Source organism: Gekko japonicus, unplaced genomic scaffold (genome assembly GCF_001447785.1).
Source record: "Gekko japonicus isolate JY-2015 unplaced genomic scaffold, Gekko_japonicus_V1.1 scaffold2984, whole genome shotgun sequence".
In the NCBI taxonomy this organism is placed as follows: domain Eukaryota; kingdom Metazoa; phylum Chordata; class Lepidosauria; order Squamata; family Gekkonidae; genus Gekko; species Gekko japonicus.
In genome coordinates this window covers 63,379-84,646 of record NW_015164749.1, presented here as the reverse complement: position 1 = coordinate 84,646, position 21,268 = coordinate 63,379, and the positions used below count along the sequence as shown (strand labels likewise).

The following is a 21,268-nucleotide window of genomic DNA, read 5'->3' as shown; positions in this document are numbered from 1 at the left end:
AGCGTTCCGTGCGCCTTGGTGTTTAGTCATGCCGGCCACATGACCACGGAAACGTCTTCGGACAGTGCTGGCTCTTCGGCTTTGAAATGGAGATGAGCACCGCAACCCTAGAGTCGGTCTCGACTGGCTTTCAAGCAAGGGAACCTTTACCTTTTAAAGTCACAACTGACTCAGTGACCCCAGGACCAGGGGATTTTCATGGCAAGAGTTTGCCATTGCCTGCCTCTTCCCAGCCACCATAGTCTTCCTTGGTGCTCTCCCATCCAAGAACTGACCATGGCTGACCCCACTTAGCTTCCAAGCTCTGATGAGGTCTGACTAGTCAGGGCTACTCAGCCTGCTCACTACTAAATTATGGTCTCTTAAAGAAGCATTTGCTTTATATGAAGTTAGACCACTGGCCTACCAGGGTCAGCACTGTCTACCCTGACTGGCAGCAGCTCTTGAGGGTCTCATGTAGAGGCTTCCACCTCATCTTTAACCTGACTGCATTAATTGGGGATGCCGGGGGTTGAACCTGGGACCTTCTACATGCCAAGCAGCCACTCTACCACTGAGCCATGGCCCCATCAACCTTGCCTCCCTCTACTGCAGGTCATGTTCTTTCTTCACAAGCCTAAAAGCAAGCATCTGTGAGTTTACAGATTGGTGGAGGAAATTTCTTGCATTAGAAGCAACTTAGATGCAGGGGGGAGCCAGGACTTGGGAGGCCAGGTGAGAAGAGATGACCAGCAAAAGGCTGGGAAAGAGAGGCCATTCTACTTCCAATATAAACATGCTATTTTTTGCCACTGGGGCTCCCTTGGGCAGCATTTTTCCTGCACGAAGTGTCACATGGACCCCAACGGTGCCCTGGAGAGGCATTTAGCGATAATGAGAACGCCATCAAAGTAGAAAACATTGCCGAACATCGCTGAACTAGGCCAACTGCGAGTCAGCTACGTGTAGGAGGTTGCCCACTCCTGCCTCTCCCTAAAGGGACCCCTCGCTGGGAAGGAGGTGAGCATACAATACTAGCTGGGGGGGGGGGAGAACTGGGACAGCTTCCCCCATTACAATCCCTCCAGGCCAAGGTTGGAAGAGTTATGACATTCTGAAGAGAGTCTTACCTTTGGGCAGCCACGTAAACACACGGACTTCTCATCCGGATACTTCTCCAGCCGCTGGGGGCCTTTGCTGGAAGATTTCCGAAACACCAGCCAGCAACGACGGTAAATCTGATGGGGGAGGCAGAAGAGGAAGGTACATTTACATGAAGGAAGGGCAAAGGCTGCAAAAATTAAGGGTGCTCACCCAAAGCTGATAATAATATTCACCGACCTGGACAACAGCTTTCCAGCCCCACCCTCTTGACTCTTTAATGGGTGTGGAACTATCGCTTTTGGGACTGTAACTGACTCTTTTGGTGTGGAACTATCATGTCCACCTATTCAAGATGGTAATCCTTTGTGCATTCACATAATCTCAAACTCCAAGATAAAAAAGGGTTAAAGAAGAACCCACAACTTTGTTGACAGTCTCATTTCATTATGTTGGCTACCTGAACATACTGGGAAGATCAGAAGCTGCCATGAGTTCAAAGGTGTCCTAGGGTAACTGAGCAAGTGAATAGACCCAGATACAGGCATATGATCAGGCTTAGCATCATTACTGTGCTCTAGAATGTTCCATGGGCTGTTGTAAGGACAAGGTATGTCAGAATTGTCAGCCCCATATTGCACATGGGAGGGAGGGAGCAAAAAGGAGAGCTACTTGCCTCTCCATGGGAGAGGGGCAGTTTAAACCAGTTTACAATTCGTAACAGGCTTAGAGTGGAATAACTGCATAGGATTGCACCTTCTGTTAGACATTATATTATACTACGCTAGTCCTCATTGAACTCACTCATCACTTTAAGCCACCTCAATGACCACAAGAAGTTCACGGCCGAGCAGAGTCTTTTTTTGGAGTAGATTCATCCCACCATGACTGCCTGTTAATTACCTTTATATACCACACCTTTGTCCAAGAAACGTAGGGTTAGATTGCATGGCCTTTCTTATTACTTTGTCCTCAATTTAATGTTTTCAGCCACCCTCTGTGGCAAATTAGATTGTCCAAGATCAGCAAGCTTCATGGCTGAGCAAAGAGTTCCCCCTGATAAAAGTCTCCAGTTCCATGGTCACAACCACTAACATGTGCCAGGGGTCCCCAATTTTGGGAGGTGGTCAGCCTAGCATCCTCCTGGGTTGAGGGTTACAATTTCCAAATGGTATTTCCTGATGTACTTCCTGCTCCCGTGCACTGGAGGGAATCCAGGGCTGGTACTTTATTTGGAGGAGAGAAGGATGCAGGAACTAGGAAACCTAATGGTACTGGCACACCCACACACCCGTGGCTTATAAGTAACCTAAATAAAAAGGTAAATAGCTGGAATTTATCTATCTCCAGAAGATCCCGGTATTGACCTTTAAAGCCCTACCTATACTATACTATCGGATTGTTTTAACGTTTTAATGCTTAATGTTTATGTTTAAATGTTTTAATCTTTGTATATGGTTTTATGGTACTGTATGCCGCCCTGAGCCTGCTCATGGGGAGGCCGGGGTATAAATGGAAACAATAAATAAACAAACAATAAATCTGGGGCCAGCATACCTGAAGTCCACCTACTCCCATATGAACCGACCTGATCACTACAATCATCTTTGGAGACTGATTTGGGTGGCCCACCATCTGAGGCTAGGAGGGTTGGAACCCAAGAAAGGGCCTTCTCAGTTGCTGCACTGGAGCTCTGGAACTCCTCCCTTAGGGAAATTTGTCTCGTCTTCCTCTATCATTGTCTTGCACCAGTGGGCAGTGTTCCCTCTAAGCTGAGTTAGTGTGAGCTAGCTCACAGTTTTTTAGCCTCTGACTCGCAGATTTTTGTCTCAGCTCAGGAGGGATGGCTCCAGAGCAAACTGATTTATACAGTAGCCAAATTGTTTGCTCACAACTTTAATGCCAGTAGCTCACAAAGTAGATTTTTTGCTCACAAGACTCCACAGCTTAGAGGGAACATTGCCAGCGGGTGAAGACTTTTTTTGTTTCTTCTAACGTTGCCTCATCTCTTGCCTGGACCACATTGCGCATGGGGTCACCGTGAGTCGGCTGTGACTCGATAGCACTTTATTATTTTTCTTTCTCATAAGAATATAGGAGAAACCATGTTGGATCAGACCAGTGGCCCACCCAGTTCAACACTCTGTGTCACAACACTGGCTAAAACTCAGGTGCCATCAAGAGGTTTGCCAGCAGGGCCAGAACTCCAGAAGCCCTCCCACAGTTGCCCCCCCAAGCACCAAGAATACAGAGCATCACTGCCCCAGACATTGTGTTCCATCAATACCTTGTGGCTAACAGCCACTGATGGACCTCTATTCCATATTTTATCCAGTCCCCTCTTGGTGCTATCTATGCCTATAGCCGCAACCACTTCCTGCGGCAGGGAATTCCATGTATTAATTACTCTTTGGGTGGAGAAGAACTTCCTTTTATCTGTTCTAAGCCTACTGCGCATTAATTTCATTGAGTGCCCACAAGTTCTTGTATTGTGAAAAAGGGAGAAAAGTACTTCTTTCTCTACCTTCTTTATCCCAATAGGGACCCAATGTAGCTTACATTATTCTCCTCCATTTTATCCTCACAACAATCCTGTGAGGTAAGTTAGGCTGACAGTGAGTGACTGGCCAAGGTCATCCCACAAGCTTTTGTGGCAGAGTGGGGTCTGCAGCCTGGCTCTCCCAGATCTTAGCCTGGCACTCGTAACTGCTATACCACCATGGCTCTCGCACATTAAGGAACCAGGGATCTCCAGGGTCTCTCTGTCCACGTCTTGCCGCATATCAGAGTAAGCCTTAACACCTCCACAACAGCCTTTTAACACCAAATCAGAAATGTCCTGGCAACACAGAAGTGCAAAGTTGGTGCTGAATCACCCAGGGGGACCAGACTAAGCAGAAGCCCTTGTATCAACTTGTCTGTGGAGCACCAGATCTCACAAGAGAGCTCCGTGCAGGAAAGTGTGCCGAAGTGCCAGAAAAACATCCCTTCCTCTCTACTTTCTACCTAGAGCCATCTTTCCTCCACTGGGAGGAATGTTATCCATCGATTTCCCAGTAGAACAACATTGTTGACTCTGCACCGGTTAATTAGATATTGCGGAGCTGGTTACAGACTTCGACGGATGAAAGTTAGGAGGACTCATTGGAACTGACAATCCCTTGATTATTCCTCTATCTGCCTTAAAACTTAATTTAAAAAGGTTAGGCTTTTTTTTAAAAAGCAGAGGAAAGGATAGAACTAGTGTGATCACCAACAGCATGGAAAACACATTTCCCCTGCTCGTGCTTCACATGGTACCTATGCAAGAGCAGACTTATTTTGGACCAAGTTTTCTAGGACAGTTGGCACTAAAGGTTTCCCTTGCTAGAATCCGACTCTAGGGGGCGGTGCTCATCTCCATTTCCAAGCCGAAGAGCCAGCACTGTCCAAAGACGGTTCCATGGTCATGTGGCCAACATGACTAAACACTGAGGCGCACGGAACACTGTTACCTTCCCACCGAAGCGGTAAATATTTATCTACCTGCAGTTTCTTGCTTTCAAACTGCTAGGTGGCAGGAGCTGGAGCCAGAGACGGGAGCTCCTTCTGTCACATGGCACTTGGGTCTCAAACTGCCAAACTACAGATCTTCCAGTCTGCAGCTCAGCATCTTAACCTCTGAAGCCCCCATGGCCCTGTAGCTGGCACTAAGGGTGTGCAAAAAAAATACTGTAATGTAAATGATTTATTGATGTAGCCTTAGGCCATAACATCTCAACACTAGGGGTGTGTAAAAAAAACAACACCCAGTATTTTTTGGGTTCTCGTATACTGAACCCGAAAAATACCAGTATTTCCCACTATTCCCAAATCCCAATACCAGTATGGCATTCAGATTCGGGAAATATTCAGGAAACCCGCATTTTTTTTTTGCTCCATTATATGTTATTTGGGGCTCCAGAGGAGCTGTTTTGTTTTTTAGGAAGAAGCACCAAATTTGCAGAATAGCTGCTGGTGCGTCTCCTAATCTCTTGCCCCAATTTTTAAAAGATTGGACGAGAGGGTTCAATTCTATGGGCCCCCAAAGAAGGTGCCTCCATCCTTCATTACTTCCAATGAAGGAGAAAAGATAAAACAGTCTCTTTAAATGCCGTCTGCATTCACACATCAAGTTGTGCTGCCTAGGGTCTCTTTAAATGCTTTCTGAGCCGTGACACTGCCGTCAGAAGGCATTTAAAGAGACTGTCTCTTTAACTGCCTTCTGAGTTCACTCGCCAAGTTACACCGCAACAGCTACAGCATGACTCAGTGAGTGAACAGCACTAAAAGAGACTGCGACCTTTTAAAATGCCTTCTCCAAGCCGCGCCACTGCTGCGTGACTCGGCGAGTGAACTCAGAAGGCATTTAAAGAGACCACATTTAAAGAAACACTATTTTCTTTTCAGCTAACCCCCCCCCCTGAAAAATACTAGTAAGGTATTGGAGGGGGTGTTGTTTGGGTAAACTAAATGCACACCCCTAGTTGGCACTCCCTGGATCTGGTTGCCATTCAGGGGTGTATGCTCACGAGCACCTACATCTGTTTGTTTCCGTTTTCCCTCCCCTTCCTAAGAAGTTCAGGGTGGCACATAAATATTTTGTTATTAAAGAGACTTTCCTGCTGTCAATCATGGCTCACAAAAACCAGTACACTCTGGTGCTGTGACAATCAAAACTTGCATTAAACAATAATCAAAACTCCCTTGGAGGCAAAAAAAAAAAATCCTAAGAAGGAAAATGGTTGGGTAATGTTAAAGATCTCTATATATTTTGCTTAAGCTCATGGTTCTTCAGAAATATCAGGATGCTTATAATGTCTGGAAAAATGTGATCATTCTGATGTAATTCTATGTAGCTCTCTATTCAATATGTATTTAATATATTGATCACCTTGTTCTGTTTTTTGTTGTTCAGTCGCACAGTCGAGTCCGACTCTTCGCGACCCCATGGACCAGCTCCCGCCAGGCCCTCCTGTCTTCCGCTGTCCTCTGAAGTTTGCTCAATTTCATGCGCGTTGCATCTATGACACTGTCTAACCATTCTATGTATCAAGCTTCAAATTTAATTAACAAACAAATAAAACTGCTCACCGTTTACAACAAAAAATTACCTATTTGCAAAATCTACTATAAATAACCAAGTAGGTATGGTTGTTTAGAGTACTGGACTAGGATGGGGGATAGGCCAGGTTCAAAACCCGACTCTGCCATGGCTGTTTGCTAGGTGACATTAGGCCACTCACACCCAACCTAACCTACCTCACAAGGTTGTTGTGACAATCGAGGAACGGAGAACCATGTAAAGCTGCTTTGGTCACCATTAGGGAGAAAAATGGGATATAAAGGAAGTAAAGTTAAAATAAATATGGTGGACTTACACAGGCTCCTGAAGAAGATCAATACAACTGCCCTCCCGACCTCCTCAGGGAATCCCTTTCCAGAGATAAAAAGTTCTCTGCTCCTCCATTTTGTTTTCATAAAATGCCAATGCAGTAGGCTAAGCCAAGAGAATATAACTGGCACAAAGTCATGCTGAGAGTTTCATGAGGATTTGAACCTGGGTCTCCGTAGGTCTAATCCAAAACACTAACTGGCTGTCCCTCCAGAGTCAGAAGAGGTTAGCAACCACAGCCAAAGATGGAAGTTAAGCTACACTAAAATGTAAGCAGATGTTGCACCCCCTTTGCCAACAAGGGCCATTCAAATGCAGTAGTTACAGGGAGGGCAACCCTGTAACCGAGGAAACGAAAGATGATTCATCTACCGTGTAGTATTCACAGTGGAGGGAAGGCGGCATGGTATAGTCCAGTCTCATCAGATCTCAGAAGCTAAGCAGGGCTGGTACTTGGATGGGAGACCACCAGGGAAAATTCTGCAGAGGAAGACACTGGCAAACCACCTCTGCTTCTCAGACGTCTTGAAAGCCTCTTGCTGGGGTCACCATTAATGCTAAATGTAGAGTGCAAAAGAGATTTAGGCACCACAAAACTGAAGGGGAGGTTGTATGGAGTTGTCCTCAACAAGACAGCTTCTGCCCCAAGCACAGAAAGAAGGTTGAGATATTCTGTGAGATATGTTCAGAGTCAACAGGCCTGCTCAAGGCCACCCGGAAAGCTTCAGAGTTAACCAGAGCTCCAAAATGTGCCTTCCCACATCCAAACCAATGTTCTCTCCAGCTGGCTGTGTCAACTTCAAGGAGGAATTCCAAATTCTTCCTGGGTGGGCTCAAATCACTGTCTTGGCTGCCACACGGTTAACACCCCCTCCTCCTTAGCATTTAGAAGAGAATCCAAGCAAGCAACCTGTTTAGGATTAGTGTGTTCCAAACTGGGGTGCCGGATCTCAGGGTCAGATGGGAAGCTGAAGGGGGAAGCTGTCATGTCTGAATTCCCCCCACACAGGATGCTCACCTCCGAGAGAAGGCCTCTTGTGCCTCTGCTTTCAAGAGCAATCTTCATCTGTGCAAGAGCAAATTCGCGGCCAGAGGATATAGTGATATCAACAAGCACAGATCGCTTTAGATGAATTCATGGAGGATAGGTCTACCAGCGGCTTCTAGCCATGGTGACTGAAGGGATCAAAACTTCTGTATACCAGTGTGAAGAGGCAATGTCAGGAAAAGGCCTTGGCCTCTGTGCCCTGTTTATTTGACCCTCCAGGATAACTGGTTGGCCAGTGTGTGAGACAGGGTGCTGGACTAGATGGACTGCTGGTCTGATCCTGCAGGGCTCTTCTTACCTTCTTGTGAGAAGGAGAGATATTTGCTAAGGAGACATGAGACAGGCAGAAGCAGTGGTGGCACAACTCCAGTTTCATGAGACATTTAACTGGAAATCAGTGCAGATTATCTAGCTAATGTGGTACAGTGGTTAGAGTGTTGGACTAGGACCTGGAGGGCCTGGATTCAAATCCCCACTCTGCCATGAAGCGCCCCTTGGGCCCATCACGCAAACGCTCTCTCCCCTCCCTCCAATCCCACAGGGTTGCTGTGACAACACAATGGAGGGCGGAAGAACCACGCATGCCATCTTGAGCTCCTTGGAAGAAAGGAAAGATAAAAATGCGACAGACAGACAGGAAGCCCAGGCTGGGAAGGAACACCCAGTCGGTGGGCACAGAAAGGAAGCCAGCAAAATTTCCAGAGGAAGTGAGAGAGCCCCTGAGAGATCCACGCTCTCTTGGAACACCAGCCTTTGCCTGTGCCATAAAGAGGGTGGGCTGGCAGCTCTCTTGCAAAAAGGATCATGGATATGTAAATCAGCTGTTCCACTGTTCTTCAAAACCTCCAGAACCAAAAAGGCACAGAAGCCTTGGTCTGGCCCTCCAAACCCACAGAACCACAGTCAGGTAGGGCTGGAAAAACTTAGGTGCCTGCACTGTAGGACTGAGCAAACAGGGGTGTAAACAGCCTCCTGAGAACACACACATGAAGATGCCCTGACCTGGATAGCCCAGGCTAGCCCCATCTCATGAGATCTCAGAAGCTAAGCAGGGTCAGCCTTGGCCAGTATTTGGATGGGTGACTTCCAAGGAAGACCAGGGACAAGACGTAGAGGCAGGCAATGATAAACCACCTCTGAAATGTCTCTTGCCTTAAAAACAAGTCTAGCTTGCCCCCTATGTAAGGCCCCCTATGTGCCTCTGCAAAGCAACTGGCAGAAAATGTCCCTCATCATCTTTCACCCCCTCCCCCAATGCCCTCTGTGTATGAGTACTAGCCATGTCTGGCCTAGAAGTAGGCCACAGTGTGTGACCTGACCTGGAAATGTACACCAAACCAAGATGGAACAGAGCCAAAAAAAATGGTTCCTGGCAGCAAAGAACAAGTCTAAGCTTGTTATGTTGGGGAGGTGGTTTTAGGGCATCGGTCATAGTTCCCCCCCCCCCCATCCAAAACAAAGAGATATTTCTCTCTATTCGGACCCACAGGAAAGAAGATCTCCTCCCAGATACAAAGCCCTGTCACTTGGCTCATCCCTTCCTGGTTAAATCACCTTAATCAATAGGCTATTCACACAGCTGGGTAACCTTTCCTCTCCAGCAATCAGGGATCATCAGTGGATCGTTAACGTCTCACATTTCTAGTCACATTCCAACAGAAACATGAACAGTTCCTGTTTGCTCCAGGAAATCCATTCATCCACACAGATGCAATATATGACGTCCTTTGTCTTCTCCTGGGAACACAACTCAGAGACTTCCCATGCACATTGTTCTGGTCTATAGTTAATCCCTTCAGCACATTGTTTCAAGGGGCAGGTACAACAGCCTAGCCTCAGGTCCCATTCTTTCTATAACTAGGCAGTCCCAGTGTCTGTCCTGGACGCCTACTGACACATCACCCCCAAATTTGTTTGGGTCACTTTCCATCTTCACAGTCTCTACTCCCTGGACTCCTGATCTCCTGGATAGTTAAAGTATATTTCCCCAACACCCTCCCATTATTCCCCCTCACCTCTGTACTTCCATTACTTGTGTGTACGATTTAACGTGTCTTTTATTTCTGTATGTGTGCATTTTATTTGGATTTTCTTCTTTTTAATAAAAACAACCCTTTTGGTTAAGCAACTGTCTGGTTATTCAGAGTCCTCTTAAAGGGAAAGATCCCTGTAAACGTAGGTAGTAGATCCTCGCTAGGACCCCACCTCTCGCTGAGGCCTGCCATTTAGCTAAATTCCCCCAGAAACTGAAGGCAGCAATTCAGCCTCTTAAATCTATGTCGGTAGAGGTAATACCTAGTGGTGCATAATGCTAAAAGAGCTAGGACTTCAGGCTGGCAGACAATCTTAGGATCTCCTGGCTATACTACACACCCTGCCATACGATAATTATTATTAATTAGTTGCCTCACACTGAGTCAGCCCATCAGTCCAGCAAGGTCAGTATTGTCTACTTAGACTGGCAGTGACTCTCCAAAATTGCAAGCTGAAGCTTTTCAAATCACCTGCTACCTGATCCTTTTAACCAGAGATGCTGGGGACTGAACCTGGGACTTTCTGCATGCCAAGCAGACATTCTACCATTGAGCCATGGCTCATCCCAACCTTGGGAGGCTGTGATTTTGGAATGGAAGAGAAGGAGGAGAGGCTGCTCAATCTTTTCCCCTCCCACAGTGGCCACTCAAAATTAAACACCCTGAATTGCTGTTTTCCCTGCGGGAGGAAAGCATGAAGAGGGGAAAACTCTGGTGGATAAAAAGAGTGAGGCAGGGAAGGCTTAATGATCCCTTGTTCCCTCCATACCAAAAGCAGCCTCCGATGCTGCCGATCAGGTGTTTTTAAAGCAGACAAGGGAAACCAGTGACCTGATCTTATGTACTTATGTCAAGAAACTGTTCACCCGTTTCCCACGTGGCATCCACTTTTGGTCCCAGGAAGGTTGGTATCTCTCCTCTCTTCCCCAAGCCTGCAGAGAGCCAGCATTACAAAATGGCTCCAATGCTTTGCAATTCAGAACATTTCCCTATTAAATGCGTTTAATAGTTTGCGTTCAACGCTGCTTGTGAAAGCAGGGGGGGAAAAAACCCAAGCATGAAAAACGATCACAGTGAACCAGATCCAAAAGGATAAAAACTTTCTTGGTGCCAGAGTCGGTGGATAGCCGATGTCAAAAAAATCCATCTGGGGCTGCAAGAAGGAACTGGACTTAGTAATGGGAGTATTCCCACACAGCTCTACAGAACCGTCTCAACACCAGAGCTGAGCATCAGCAAAATCTTCTCTAGGTTACAGAGATCTGATCTATCCAGAGGTAGCTCCTTGCAGACCTGAAGCGCCAGTCAAGACCGGGCTGGAACGTCCAGTTCACAAACCACCAAGATCAGAATCTGGTCTAAAGGCAAACCTACTTGTTATAATATGACACGCTGCCCTGCCGCCACCCCCTCTGCCTCTCCTCCAATCCTCTTCCTCATAACATCTCCTTTGACACAGTGCGTTGCATGATGCCATTGTGCTGCGAGACGCTACGGCCCCCTCCAACAGATGACGTGAAGTGGCGGGCTGGTGCTTTTTAAAATTAAAGCTCAGGTTCTTGGGAAGCCACGCTATGCCTCCTCTGCTGCGTCCTGCAATTATCGGAAGCTCTGCAGAATCACAGCCTGCACACACACACACACACCCCACAAGTCCCCGAGGAGCGACACTAGGACAGCGCAGTGTTTGAACGGGCCTTTAGCCAGAGGCACATCCCAAGCTGCATCCTGAGGCAATTAATCCCACAAGTTAATTACGCATAGCCTCACATCGCTTGCCTGGATTCCTGAGGAAAGATTTCTCTCCCCCCCCCAACACCGTGTGTAGCTTTTTTCCAAAGTGGCAAGCTTGGCAACTGCTCGGGCGGCAGCCAGAAGCGATGGTGAAGGGTGGTGTCCCCTCAAAAGTGTACCAAGGTGATGGTGGTTACGGCAGGGGACCGATCTGGTCGTAATACGACATTGACTTTTGCAGAAGGAAATTCTGTGCGAATTGGCCGTGTTCACCGGACTGCCCTGGACGTTGGAAACCAATGCTTGACGGATTTTGCAGACACATAACGAGCCCCCTGGGAGTGCACTGTCTGTTTGGCACGTAGCATGGCTTCCTGCGAGCGCGCTCCTCCCGGCCCACCTCCGGCACATCCCCGGTTGCTTTCAAAGGGTCTGCTCTTAAAAGGAAAACATCTCAGCCAAGCTGTCTGAGGAAGCTAGCCCCAGCCACAGACTTCAAAGCCCTCAACACCTGTCACCTGTGAAGTCCTGAGGCGCACCAGCCAATCCCCCCACATGGGGATGACAAAGGTAGGAAACAACTGATGTGAGGGGGGTGGGATGATACATATTGATGGGGGGGGTGATACATATTGATGTCACAAGCAGTCTTCCCTCTAAGCCGAGTTAGTGTGAGCTAGCTCACAGTTTTTTAGCCTCCAGCTCACAGATTTTTGTCTTAGCTCAGGAAGGATGGCCCCAGAGCAAACTAATTTATGCCGTGGCCAAATCGCTCGCTCACAACTTTAATACCTGTAGCTCACAAAGTAGAACTTTTGCTCACAAGACTCCACAGCTTAGAGGGAGCATTGGTTACAAGGGCCCTGATAAGGTGGTTGTACTGGTAATCTTAGGACCTAAACTGGAAGGTACATATTGGCAATATTATTTTCTCCAATATATGTTTAACTGCCACTGGCACAAGGCCAGATACAATTGCAGCCTCATGTATCTTTTTGTGTCATTCAGTTCCAGATTGGAACATTCCTGTCTGGGTCCCATATCAATTGTTTACTACCTTACAAGTGTAATAAGGGCTTTGTTCAGGGCTTTTTTTCCCCTGGGGGAACATGCCAGAATGCAGTTCCAGAACCTCTTCGACAAAATTATTTTTTAAATGTTTAAAAGTTCATGGGTTTTCAGCAGACAGAAATGGAAACTTCATTTCCCTCGAGACTTCCAGCACCGCTTTTTCAAAAAACAAAAACAAAAACCTGACTTTGTTGTATGTTGTATTCTGTACTATTTGACATAGCAGAACTCACCTTTACAAGGTGCTCTGCCAGTTGGTACAGCTCTGAGTACTGGACAAGGGGAGGGAATTGCTTGAGTGTTCCCTCCTGCATCATTCTCAAAAGCAGACACAGCTGCAGGGTATGTGTGTGTGTGTGTGGGTTTTCCTGGTTTGCCTCTTCCTTAGTTCCATGTGTCCTGAGATCACATGATCCCAGAGCTCCATCAGCTCTTAGCGTCATCTGGGGAAACCAGTTCCCGGGTGAAAACTATAGCTCCATAGCCACATGTGGTCAGGTGAGCTTCACCACATGCCCCACCCCACTACACAGGTTCTCCCAGGGATGACGCTAGCATGCACTGGAATTTTAAGCCGCCACCATACCAGGGCATTGGCCATGTGAAACCACTGTTAGGGCACAGAGGATGCAGTGTCCAAAAACAGTTCCCTTCCCAGCCCAAACAACAAGACAGGGTGCAGCGACGACAGGGAGTACCACTAATGGTAGAGGCCACTAATGGCAGCATGCTTGGAGCAACAAGCTCTGGATAACCCTAGTTACCCTGGGACTCAGTGGTTACCATTTTCTGACCCTTACAAGAATCCATACTCCATGTACATTTGAGGTCAGGATTCTGGGGGATATTTGGACCATAGACCAGAATAGGTATGCAGATCGGGATGTGCAAACTCAGCAAACATCCTAGAGTCCTCCGAGCAGATGATTCAAGTAAGCAAGCCAAGTTACAAATATAGGAGGCTTACCTACTGGCTTCCATTGACTGTTTACCTAGGCACCAACTAAGAGAAGCAGTATGGTGCAGCGGTTAGAGTGCAAGACTAGGAGAGACTACGTTTGAATCCTCACTTTGCCATCCGAGGGAAACCATAGACGTTTGAATCCTCACTTTGGAAGATTGCTGAGTGACATTGGGACAAACACAAATTTGCAGCCTAATCTACCCTGCAGGGATGCTGTGAGGATAAAACGGAAAGGGAGAATGCTGAAAGCCACTTTGATTCCCCACTTTAACTTCCCACTCCATCTGGTACTGGAGAGACATTTGGTCAACTTCCAGTTTTAATATTTTCAACTGGAGCCTCGTCCCCTTGTCCCTTTTTTTCCTTGCTTCTTTTCTCCAGAAGGCAAAAGGATACCTGCTCCAGCTGCTCCACCATTTTATCTACACAAACCTGCTTGGCATTCTACACAGAACGTAGACAAGACACCTTAAATCAGGGCCTGAAATATCATTTTTTCGCCTCTTTCCTTTTTTAAAAAAATTACAGCCTGATGAAGAGATTTGCAGAACTCAAAAGCACACATACGGTTTTCTGTTACTGTGAACTTAATAAAAGGTAAGAGACAGCTTTTGCTTCTGACTAATATGCTGGCCTGCCTCTGTCTAATCCATGGAGTCTCCAACATTTTTGATTCTGTGGGCACCTTTCAAATCCTGACACGGGATGGCAGGCACATCAATAGAATGGCTGCCACAGGGGGTGGAGCCAAGCACAAAATGGCTCCCAGAGGAGGCAGACAAACACAAAAAGTCAGGGAGTGAGGTCATGCATACCTCTAACAGTAGTTCTTCCAATATTTCTGGCAAAAGTTCTGTTTAACAGGATGCCTTTTAATCTGAACAGCCAATCAGAAGCCCTGCTGGGCACAAGCCCCACCTGGCTTCACTCACTCCCTAATAGGGTTGCCAAGTCCGGTGTCGCGCTGCAGCGGGGGACGCCCGGCTGGTGGCTGGAGCGCGCCATCCGAGGGAAACCATAGAGTTTTCCCTCGGATGACCGTGGCCCCGCCCCCAGTGTGCCCGGTGTCGTCACGTCTCTTCTGGGTGACGCGCACATCAGGGTGGGGTTCCCCCCCGGGGCCCGATCTGCCGCCGGCGGGGAACCGGCCTCTGGGGCAGGGGTTTCCCCGCCCCCCGGGGGGCCTTGGCAAGCCTACTCCCTAAAAACACTTGGCATCACAATGAAAGGTGTTGGTGGGTGCCGTGGTACCCATGGGCTCCGTGCTGGGGACCCCGGTCTAATCTGTTTCTTCTGACTGAGCGCAGACAGTGAGCTTAGTTAGGTTCAAAGGGAGAGAAGACACCATCCAGCACCTTTTTGCAAGGTTCTGCCTGGCCTTCTCAGAGCTCCTGGAGAGGCCCCTTTATTGCCCTGTATCTGCCCCATCTTGCTGCCTTCTACAGCAGACCATGCGTGACACTGTCCTCCAAACAAGCCATTGCTAAACAAGGCACCCTTGCTTGCCCAGAGCACTGTGGAAAGGAGACAGACCATGTTGGGGTGGGGGACCACTCCCTTGTAGATGGCCAGTTCCATGACTAGTTACTACAGAGAAAGAACAGTAGGATTGGACACAGCCTAAGCACCTGGTTAAAAACGGAAAGCTGTCACTGGCCACATGACTCACTATAGTATAGGCAAAGAATGCACCTGTTCTATCCCTCGGCGTCTCCATGGTATATGCTTTGAGTCCTGAATGGAAGGGAGAGAGGAAAACCAGTTCGAGTTGAAACCAAAACGCCCGATCAGGATTACAAAGGTTTGACCTGGCCACAGTGATCTGTTCTATGATGACATCCAGGTTAGATTACCGTTACGTGCTTTATGCAGGACTGGGTTTGAAGCTGTTTCTCAGTTGTTGCAGGAGATTCGGATATCTCGCTTGTGCATCTGTTACAGGGAAATCGCAATTTTCCAGATAATCTTTTTGTCACTGGAAAAATGAAACATTCCCTCCTCTGCTTCTGCTGCTGTTCAGAGGGTTGTATATAAGGTGGTTGCATGAATGCCTCTGGTCCACACCGGGGATGTTGCTGATGATTAATGGGAGAACTTAGGGCCAAACTGTATGTGATGTAACGGGAGCCAAGTCCGCATCTCCTGATGCTGTCATTTAGCACCTGCTGAAGGAGAGGAGGGTCCACAGATCGTTGACAGAACATCTGCTTTGGATGCAGAAGGTCCCAGGTTCAGCATCTCCACTTAAGCAGGTAGGTGGCAGGTGATGCAAAACACCCTGAAGTGCCAGTGAGCAGACAATACTGACTGCCACGGGCCAAAGGCCAGACTCAGCGTAAGGCGGATTCTTCTTTAAAGGCTCAGTGACAGAGCATCTGCTTTGGACGCAGAAGGCCCCTGGTTCAACCCCTGGCCTCTTCAGTTATGACAATCACATCAGACACGATGTGAAAGACTTCAGCCCCAGACTCAGGAAAGTCACTGCCAGTTGGAGTAGACAATACTGACTACAACCTATCGACTCAGTAGAAGGCAGCTTCACGTGTGTGTTCATATATGGGAAGGAATATGGACTGGGGATTTAGTGCCAGGGAAGACAGCATTAATGTTCCTCCATGCCACTGCCCTGACTGAAAACGGCTCCCTCTGGATTGAATGTAGCATTGGTGAGGTTGGGGGGGAGGGTCCCCCCACCAGTTTTATCGGCTGAGAACTCCCTTGACATATCTAGCCCTTTAAAAGATTTTTCTTTGACGGTGGTAAGGGAACTGGCAAAGGATGATTACGCCACCCCCGCCACCCCCTGCAGCAATCCCTGCCATCTTGTGTAACTCCCCTCCCCTTTAATTCTAGGTTCTACATTTCCCGTCCACGGAACACGTATGCCGAGCTCAATACACAGGATGGAGGACTGTAGAGGCAGAGAATCCTCCTTCCTCTGCGCTGCAGTCAACACACTTCAGGTTCCCCAGAAGCAAGAGCTTCAATTTACATTTCCTTGATTGAGAGCAGAGCCCTTGGGGGCATGAAGGCCACTGAAGTACAGCAGGGCCTGGAGAATTCCTGCAGGGAGGCTGCTGTTTTGGCAACAGTGCCCAAGGCTATGCCGCTGCTCTCAGCGGGTTCCCGGGAGGAAAAACTTTGCAGCTGAGCTGGGCTGCGACGGAAAAAATTGCTCTCCGATGCCAAATGCATCTTACAGTCACTTCAAGCTTGTACACAAACAACAAACAACGAAATGGCCAAGTTGGCACGTTTTAAGCCAAGGGTGGGCAACAAAACGTTACCCGTGGCAGATCTACACAAGCCCACGGACCTTCCAGCTTCTCCAGCAGCAGTACAGCAAGCCCTGCTGAGGCACGAAAAGCACCAATTTGAAGTGGGGGGGGGGGGGCGGACAATCAAATCCACTTGAGTTACCAAACTGTGTAAAAGAATGATCCAATATTTCATATAGGGGCAGGATTGCAACACAACATTCACACGGTACATTTTCCTACTTGTGACTCTGCGCAGATACATGCTCACACCAGTGGTGAAAATAAGCTAGTCTGAGCCAGTATGGAGTACCAAAACAATGTGGCTGATGTGGTACCTCCCATCTTCTGTTCCAAGCCCTGTCCCCCGCAAGATAGCAAATACCAGCCAAAAAATGCAAGTTGCTTTCACTCCTGGCTCACAGACAGAAAATGCCACTGCCAGCTGGCAGCAGTTTCCATGAACATTTGCCGCTTTCAAGCCGTCACAATCACAGAAATTGTCGCCAACTAATAATATCCACCGAATTGCGCATGTGCCAGATCTTCAGCTGGCAACCTGAGGGGTATAAGGCAGGGCTTCAGCCAGTGCACCCTCACTTGATTCTGGCCAAGGAAGGGAACTGCAAGGAAATTACCCACACCAGCACAGGAAGACACCGAGCGGATCAGGTCGTACTCTGAGACCCCCTAGCAAGGCTTCTGGATATGGTCTGCTTGCTGAGATAAGCAACTAGGAGCAGTCCACTCTTATGAACACTGGGTCATTGTAATCTTTGCCTCGCCTAGTCCTGCCCTCAATTTCAAGGAACTTTTAAAGCAGGGGTGCAGTGGTTATAATGTCGGGCTACAATAGAGGAGACCGGAGTTCAAATTTGGGCACACAACAAAAATCCCTAGCCCAAACTACCTCATGAGGTGTTTATAAGCATAAAATGGATAAGGGGAAGATACAGAACCATGAGTTCCTTAGAGAAAAGGCATGGCAAAAAGATACTAAATTAACAAATAATCGAATGGGTTCCCACATTACCTTCATCCATGGATGTGTTCATGGATAGGCAAGGGGAAAAACCACAAACTTGTGACCTAGGCCCCGCCTCCAGTATGATCTTCTGCACTCTCCTCTCAGTATATACTACAACTATTGATAGGGTTCCCAAGTCCATTTTTCTTCGCAGCGGGGGGCTCCCGGACGGCGTCCCGAGCGTGTGCACGTGCGTGCGCCGCATGTACGTCAGCCGCATGTACGTCAGCCGCATGTGACATGATGACGCCGGGCATGCTGGGGGCGGGGCCACAGCAGAGTTCCCCCCTCAGATGGCTGTGGCCCCGCCCCCAGCGTGGCCGGCATCATCACGTCACATCTGGCTGGTTCCCCCCAGGGCCCGATTTTGCGGCGGCGGAAATGGGGCCTCCAAAGCGGGGGATTATCCGCCCCCCAGGGGGACTTGGCAGCCCTAACTATTGACCAGTTGTTTGATTTCACAAAATTGTACCTCCCCAGTGTCATTCTGGAAGATTCTGAGGTAATTCATAAACAGCAATAACCAGTAAGATAATCTTTTTGTCACTGCAAGATGGTCACTGGGAAGCAAGAGGCCTCTGAAGGGTGTGAGTATGGTTGCTAGCCCTCAAGTGAGACCCAGAGATCTCCCAGAATTACAGCTGATCTCCAGACAACAGAAACTTGGCATCATACCCTGATGGGCCCACTCTCCCCAAATTGCTCCCTCCCCAGGCAATTCCCTGAAATCTCTGGAAATTTCCCAACCCAGACCTGGCAACCCCTAGCCATGGGGCTCTCACTGGTGGGCAATACAAGATGGCGGTGGCCTTATTTCCAAAGGAAAGCACCTCACTGTCAGTCAACACTGGGCGTAAGGGGTGAGCAGACTCCAGGCCTGCTTGACAGTCACCATAGCAGTTGTGAAGGAACTGACCCTCTCATCAAATTAGCCAGAGGTTTCGGGATACCTTCTCGGTTTCTCGACATGGCAAATCTTTGCTTCATTGAGCCATCTAGAGTTGCTGCCTCAGCAGGTATCCTTCTGCAGTATACCCAGTATCTGCTGGTAGTCTACTCCGGACTTAACCAAGTTTTATGGGGGTAGAAAGTATGTGGATAGCCCTGCCTTTGGGCAAGGAAATGCGAGCACATAGTTGGACCAATGACTGTCCCCCTGGCCTACTTGAACAGTGCCTTAGAAGTCTACACTGAGGCACAATCACATCACCTGTGGGGGAGGGGGAACACCCACAGAGCAGAACTAACTACTGCTTCCCCAGAACTGGACATATACTGGGCCCTGGGCCAGGGCTGAGGCCTCACATTAAGACCTCAGGTCACTAGAACAAAGATTTGGGCTATAAAACAAATGGCTTATCAGACAATCTCCCCTTGCCTTCTCATTTGGTGGACACACAAAATAAAAATAATTGACACAGCAAGGGTATAAGAGAGCACAGCAGGTTTAAAAGCCTTGGTGGGATCAGAAAAAGTTTGCCCACAAGCCAAGGTTTCATAGGCAATGACCCCAGGATACCGCTTGGGAAGAATCAGTGACAATCTTGGACCTTTTTTTTTTGCCACAGGAGCCTACTACATTACTATAGTAGTGTGACCTACACGGAAACACAGCACTAAGCGGGCCGGTTGTTCCCGCAGGCATGGGGCAGGTGAAAACCATTAACCCCCATAGTAACTCCCAAGTAGCAAGCTGTCGGCTTGATGGATGTGAGAGCCTGAATGACCCAAAATCAGGAACCAAACAACCATTTTGCAGGTATGAAACAGAGGGGCAAGCGGCTGGCTAGGCATAACAACAGCGGGGACTGAACCCCAAGGTTTCATATCCAAAACCTTCAGCTCTTTGACAACCCACGCCCAGCCTTCAAAGGGCTTTGCCCATGACCCAACACTACAAAGACCTCACATTGTACAGAGGATGAACTGCACACATGAAATACATTTCAGGCTGTTCTAAATACATAGAGTCTAGCTGCCAATCTCCTTTCTGCACAACCTAGAGCACTTCCGCACAGGGTGCAATAAAAAAGTGCCAGAGGAGAGTGCCAGGCAAGGTCTCCATTCCAGATGTCCCTCCTGCAAGCAGAGATGTTAGAGTGGCCTGTGAGAGACACACCCTACAAGCCCAGAGCAAGGGGGAAATTTATGACAGGAATACTGTTTTTCAGGATCTTATTGGAGGTTGGCTCTCTCCAAGCGCAGTTGTCCTCGGCCCTCACCTGGCATCAGTTTCAGCACCGCCACACTGTGCCTGAGGTGCTCGGCAACAACACAGCCAACATGACTCTGCAACCGAATGGTCTAGACATGGAGGGGGGGGGAACCATTTCCATTTCTTTTCAATGCTTGCCCAAATTCCACTGTTTACCTTAAAGGCTCAGAGGCAAACATATATATGAAAGAGCTAACAAAATTCGTGAAATGCAACTAAAAATACAACCAGCGGCCAAAACAAACAAACAAACAAATCATTCTGCTTGCCGTCCAAAGAAGATTTCACCCCAGCCATGCAAAACCAGGCAAGGTAAAACCTACACTTGTGTAAGACATGCAAGCTCCCGAGGAGTCCCCAGGGGAAGGGAGTGCCCGGGAAGCAGGGTACCACTAACCTCTCAGGGAGCAAGGGGGTGAAATTCATACTATCCTAAATATCCAGAGACATGGGTTTTTTTGAGGAGCTGTACCAATATCCACAACCCACTTGGAAGGGTGATTCTCACTGTTGGCAACGACCCCCTCCCCCGCGGGGGGGTACCATACACACATCCTCCATGGCAATGACAGGAATGACCAACCTTTGCACCTTCACCAGCCCTAGCTACACAGCATTCAGGCAGAGCCAGCAAGAAACAGAAAGATTCCAAAAGGCTTGCCCGGGAAATCAGGCAGGGGGGATAAAAGGAGAAAGGCAAAAGGGAGATGCTCCAACCGGAATTCTTGCACACAAAAGCACCAGCTCTGGAGGGGGGGGGGGGTTCCCGCAGTTTGCACCTGCCCACATCAGCTGAGACACAGCAGATCTGCCACTGGGGTGTGGGAGGGTGGGAACCCCCAAACAAAAGACAGCCTCGCAGGTACTCACCCCCAGTTTCCTGCTCTTCATTTTCACATATCCCTGTTTGACGATGTCGTTGAAATTTGTAGCCATGGCTCAGCCGCCGCACAGCCAGGGTCTGCTGCCACAGAGCCAAAGGCTCTCTTCTTGCCACCGCCGCCACCGCCTCCTCCTCCTCCTCCGCTGGGCTCTCCTACAGCCGTGATGCTGGCTCCTCTCCCTTCCACGGCTCCTCCGTCATTCACCTGTTTTCAGACTTTTGCCTCCACACCGGTCCTCTCCCCTCCCCGTTCCCTCAGCATTGTTCTAGTTGGGAGATCGCTGGCCGCTTCCTCTTGTTCGGCTGGAAAATAAAAATGACAGATAGATTAGAGACTGTGACATCTTTCTCTGGGTCGGGTTTTTCCCTCCTCTCTCCCTCCCCCCCCCCTTGACTGAACCATTCAGGAGGATCCAAGGAGGCTTGTACAGTAGAAGGGGGGGGGGAATGGAACAGTCCAACTTTTAACCCATTAGAGGCTTTACATTTTAAATGCATGAGGAGATTCTTCCTCCAAGGGGGAGAGTGAGCAAAGAGGATGCC

At 48.5% G+C, this 21,268-nt stretch overlaps 1 protein-coding gene across 1 annotated transcript in view; it reads right to left on the bottom strand.

Moving 5' to 3' along the window:
• Nucleotides 1–21,002, bottom strand: part of DOK4 (docking protein 4) — a 44,224-nt gene extending 23,222 nt beyond the window's left edge. Inside the window, exons 1-2 of the mRNA XM_015409652.1 lie at nucleotides 20,713–21,002; nucleotides 1,110–1,217 (exon numbers count right to left, since the gene is read on the bottom strand). Coding sequence (XP_015265138.1) covers nucleotides 1,110–1,217; nucleotides 20,713–20,778 — 174 coding nt within the window. The 5' untranslated portion in view covers nucleotides 20,779–21,002. The remainder of the gene's footprint in view (nucleotides 1–1,109; nucleotides 1,218–20,712) is intronic.
• Between the last annotated feature and the right edge of the window lie 266 nt (nucleotides 21,003–21,268).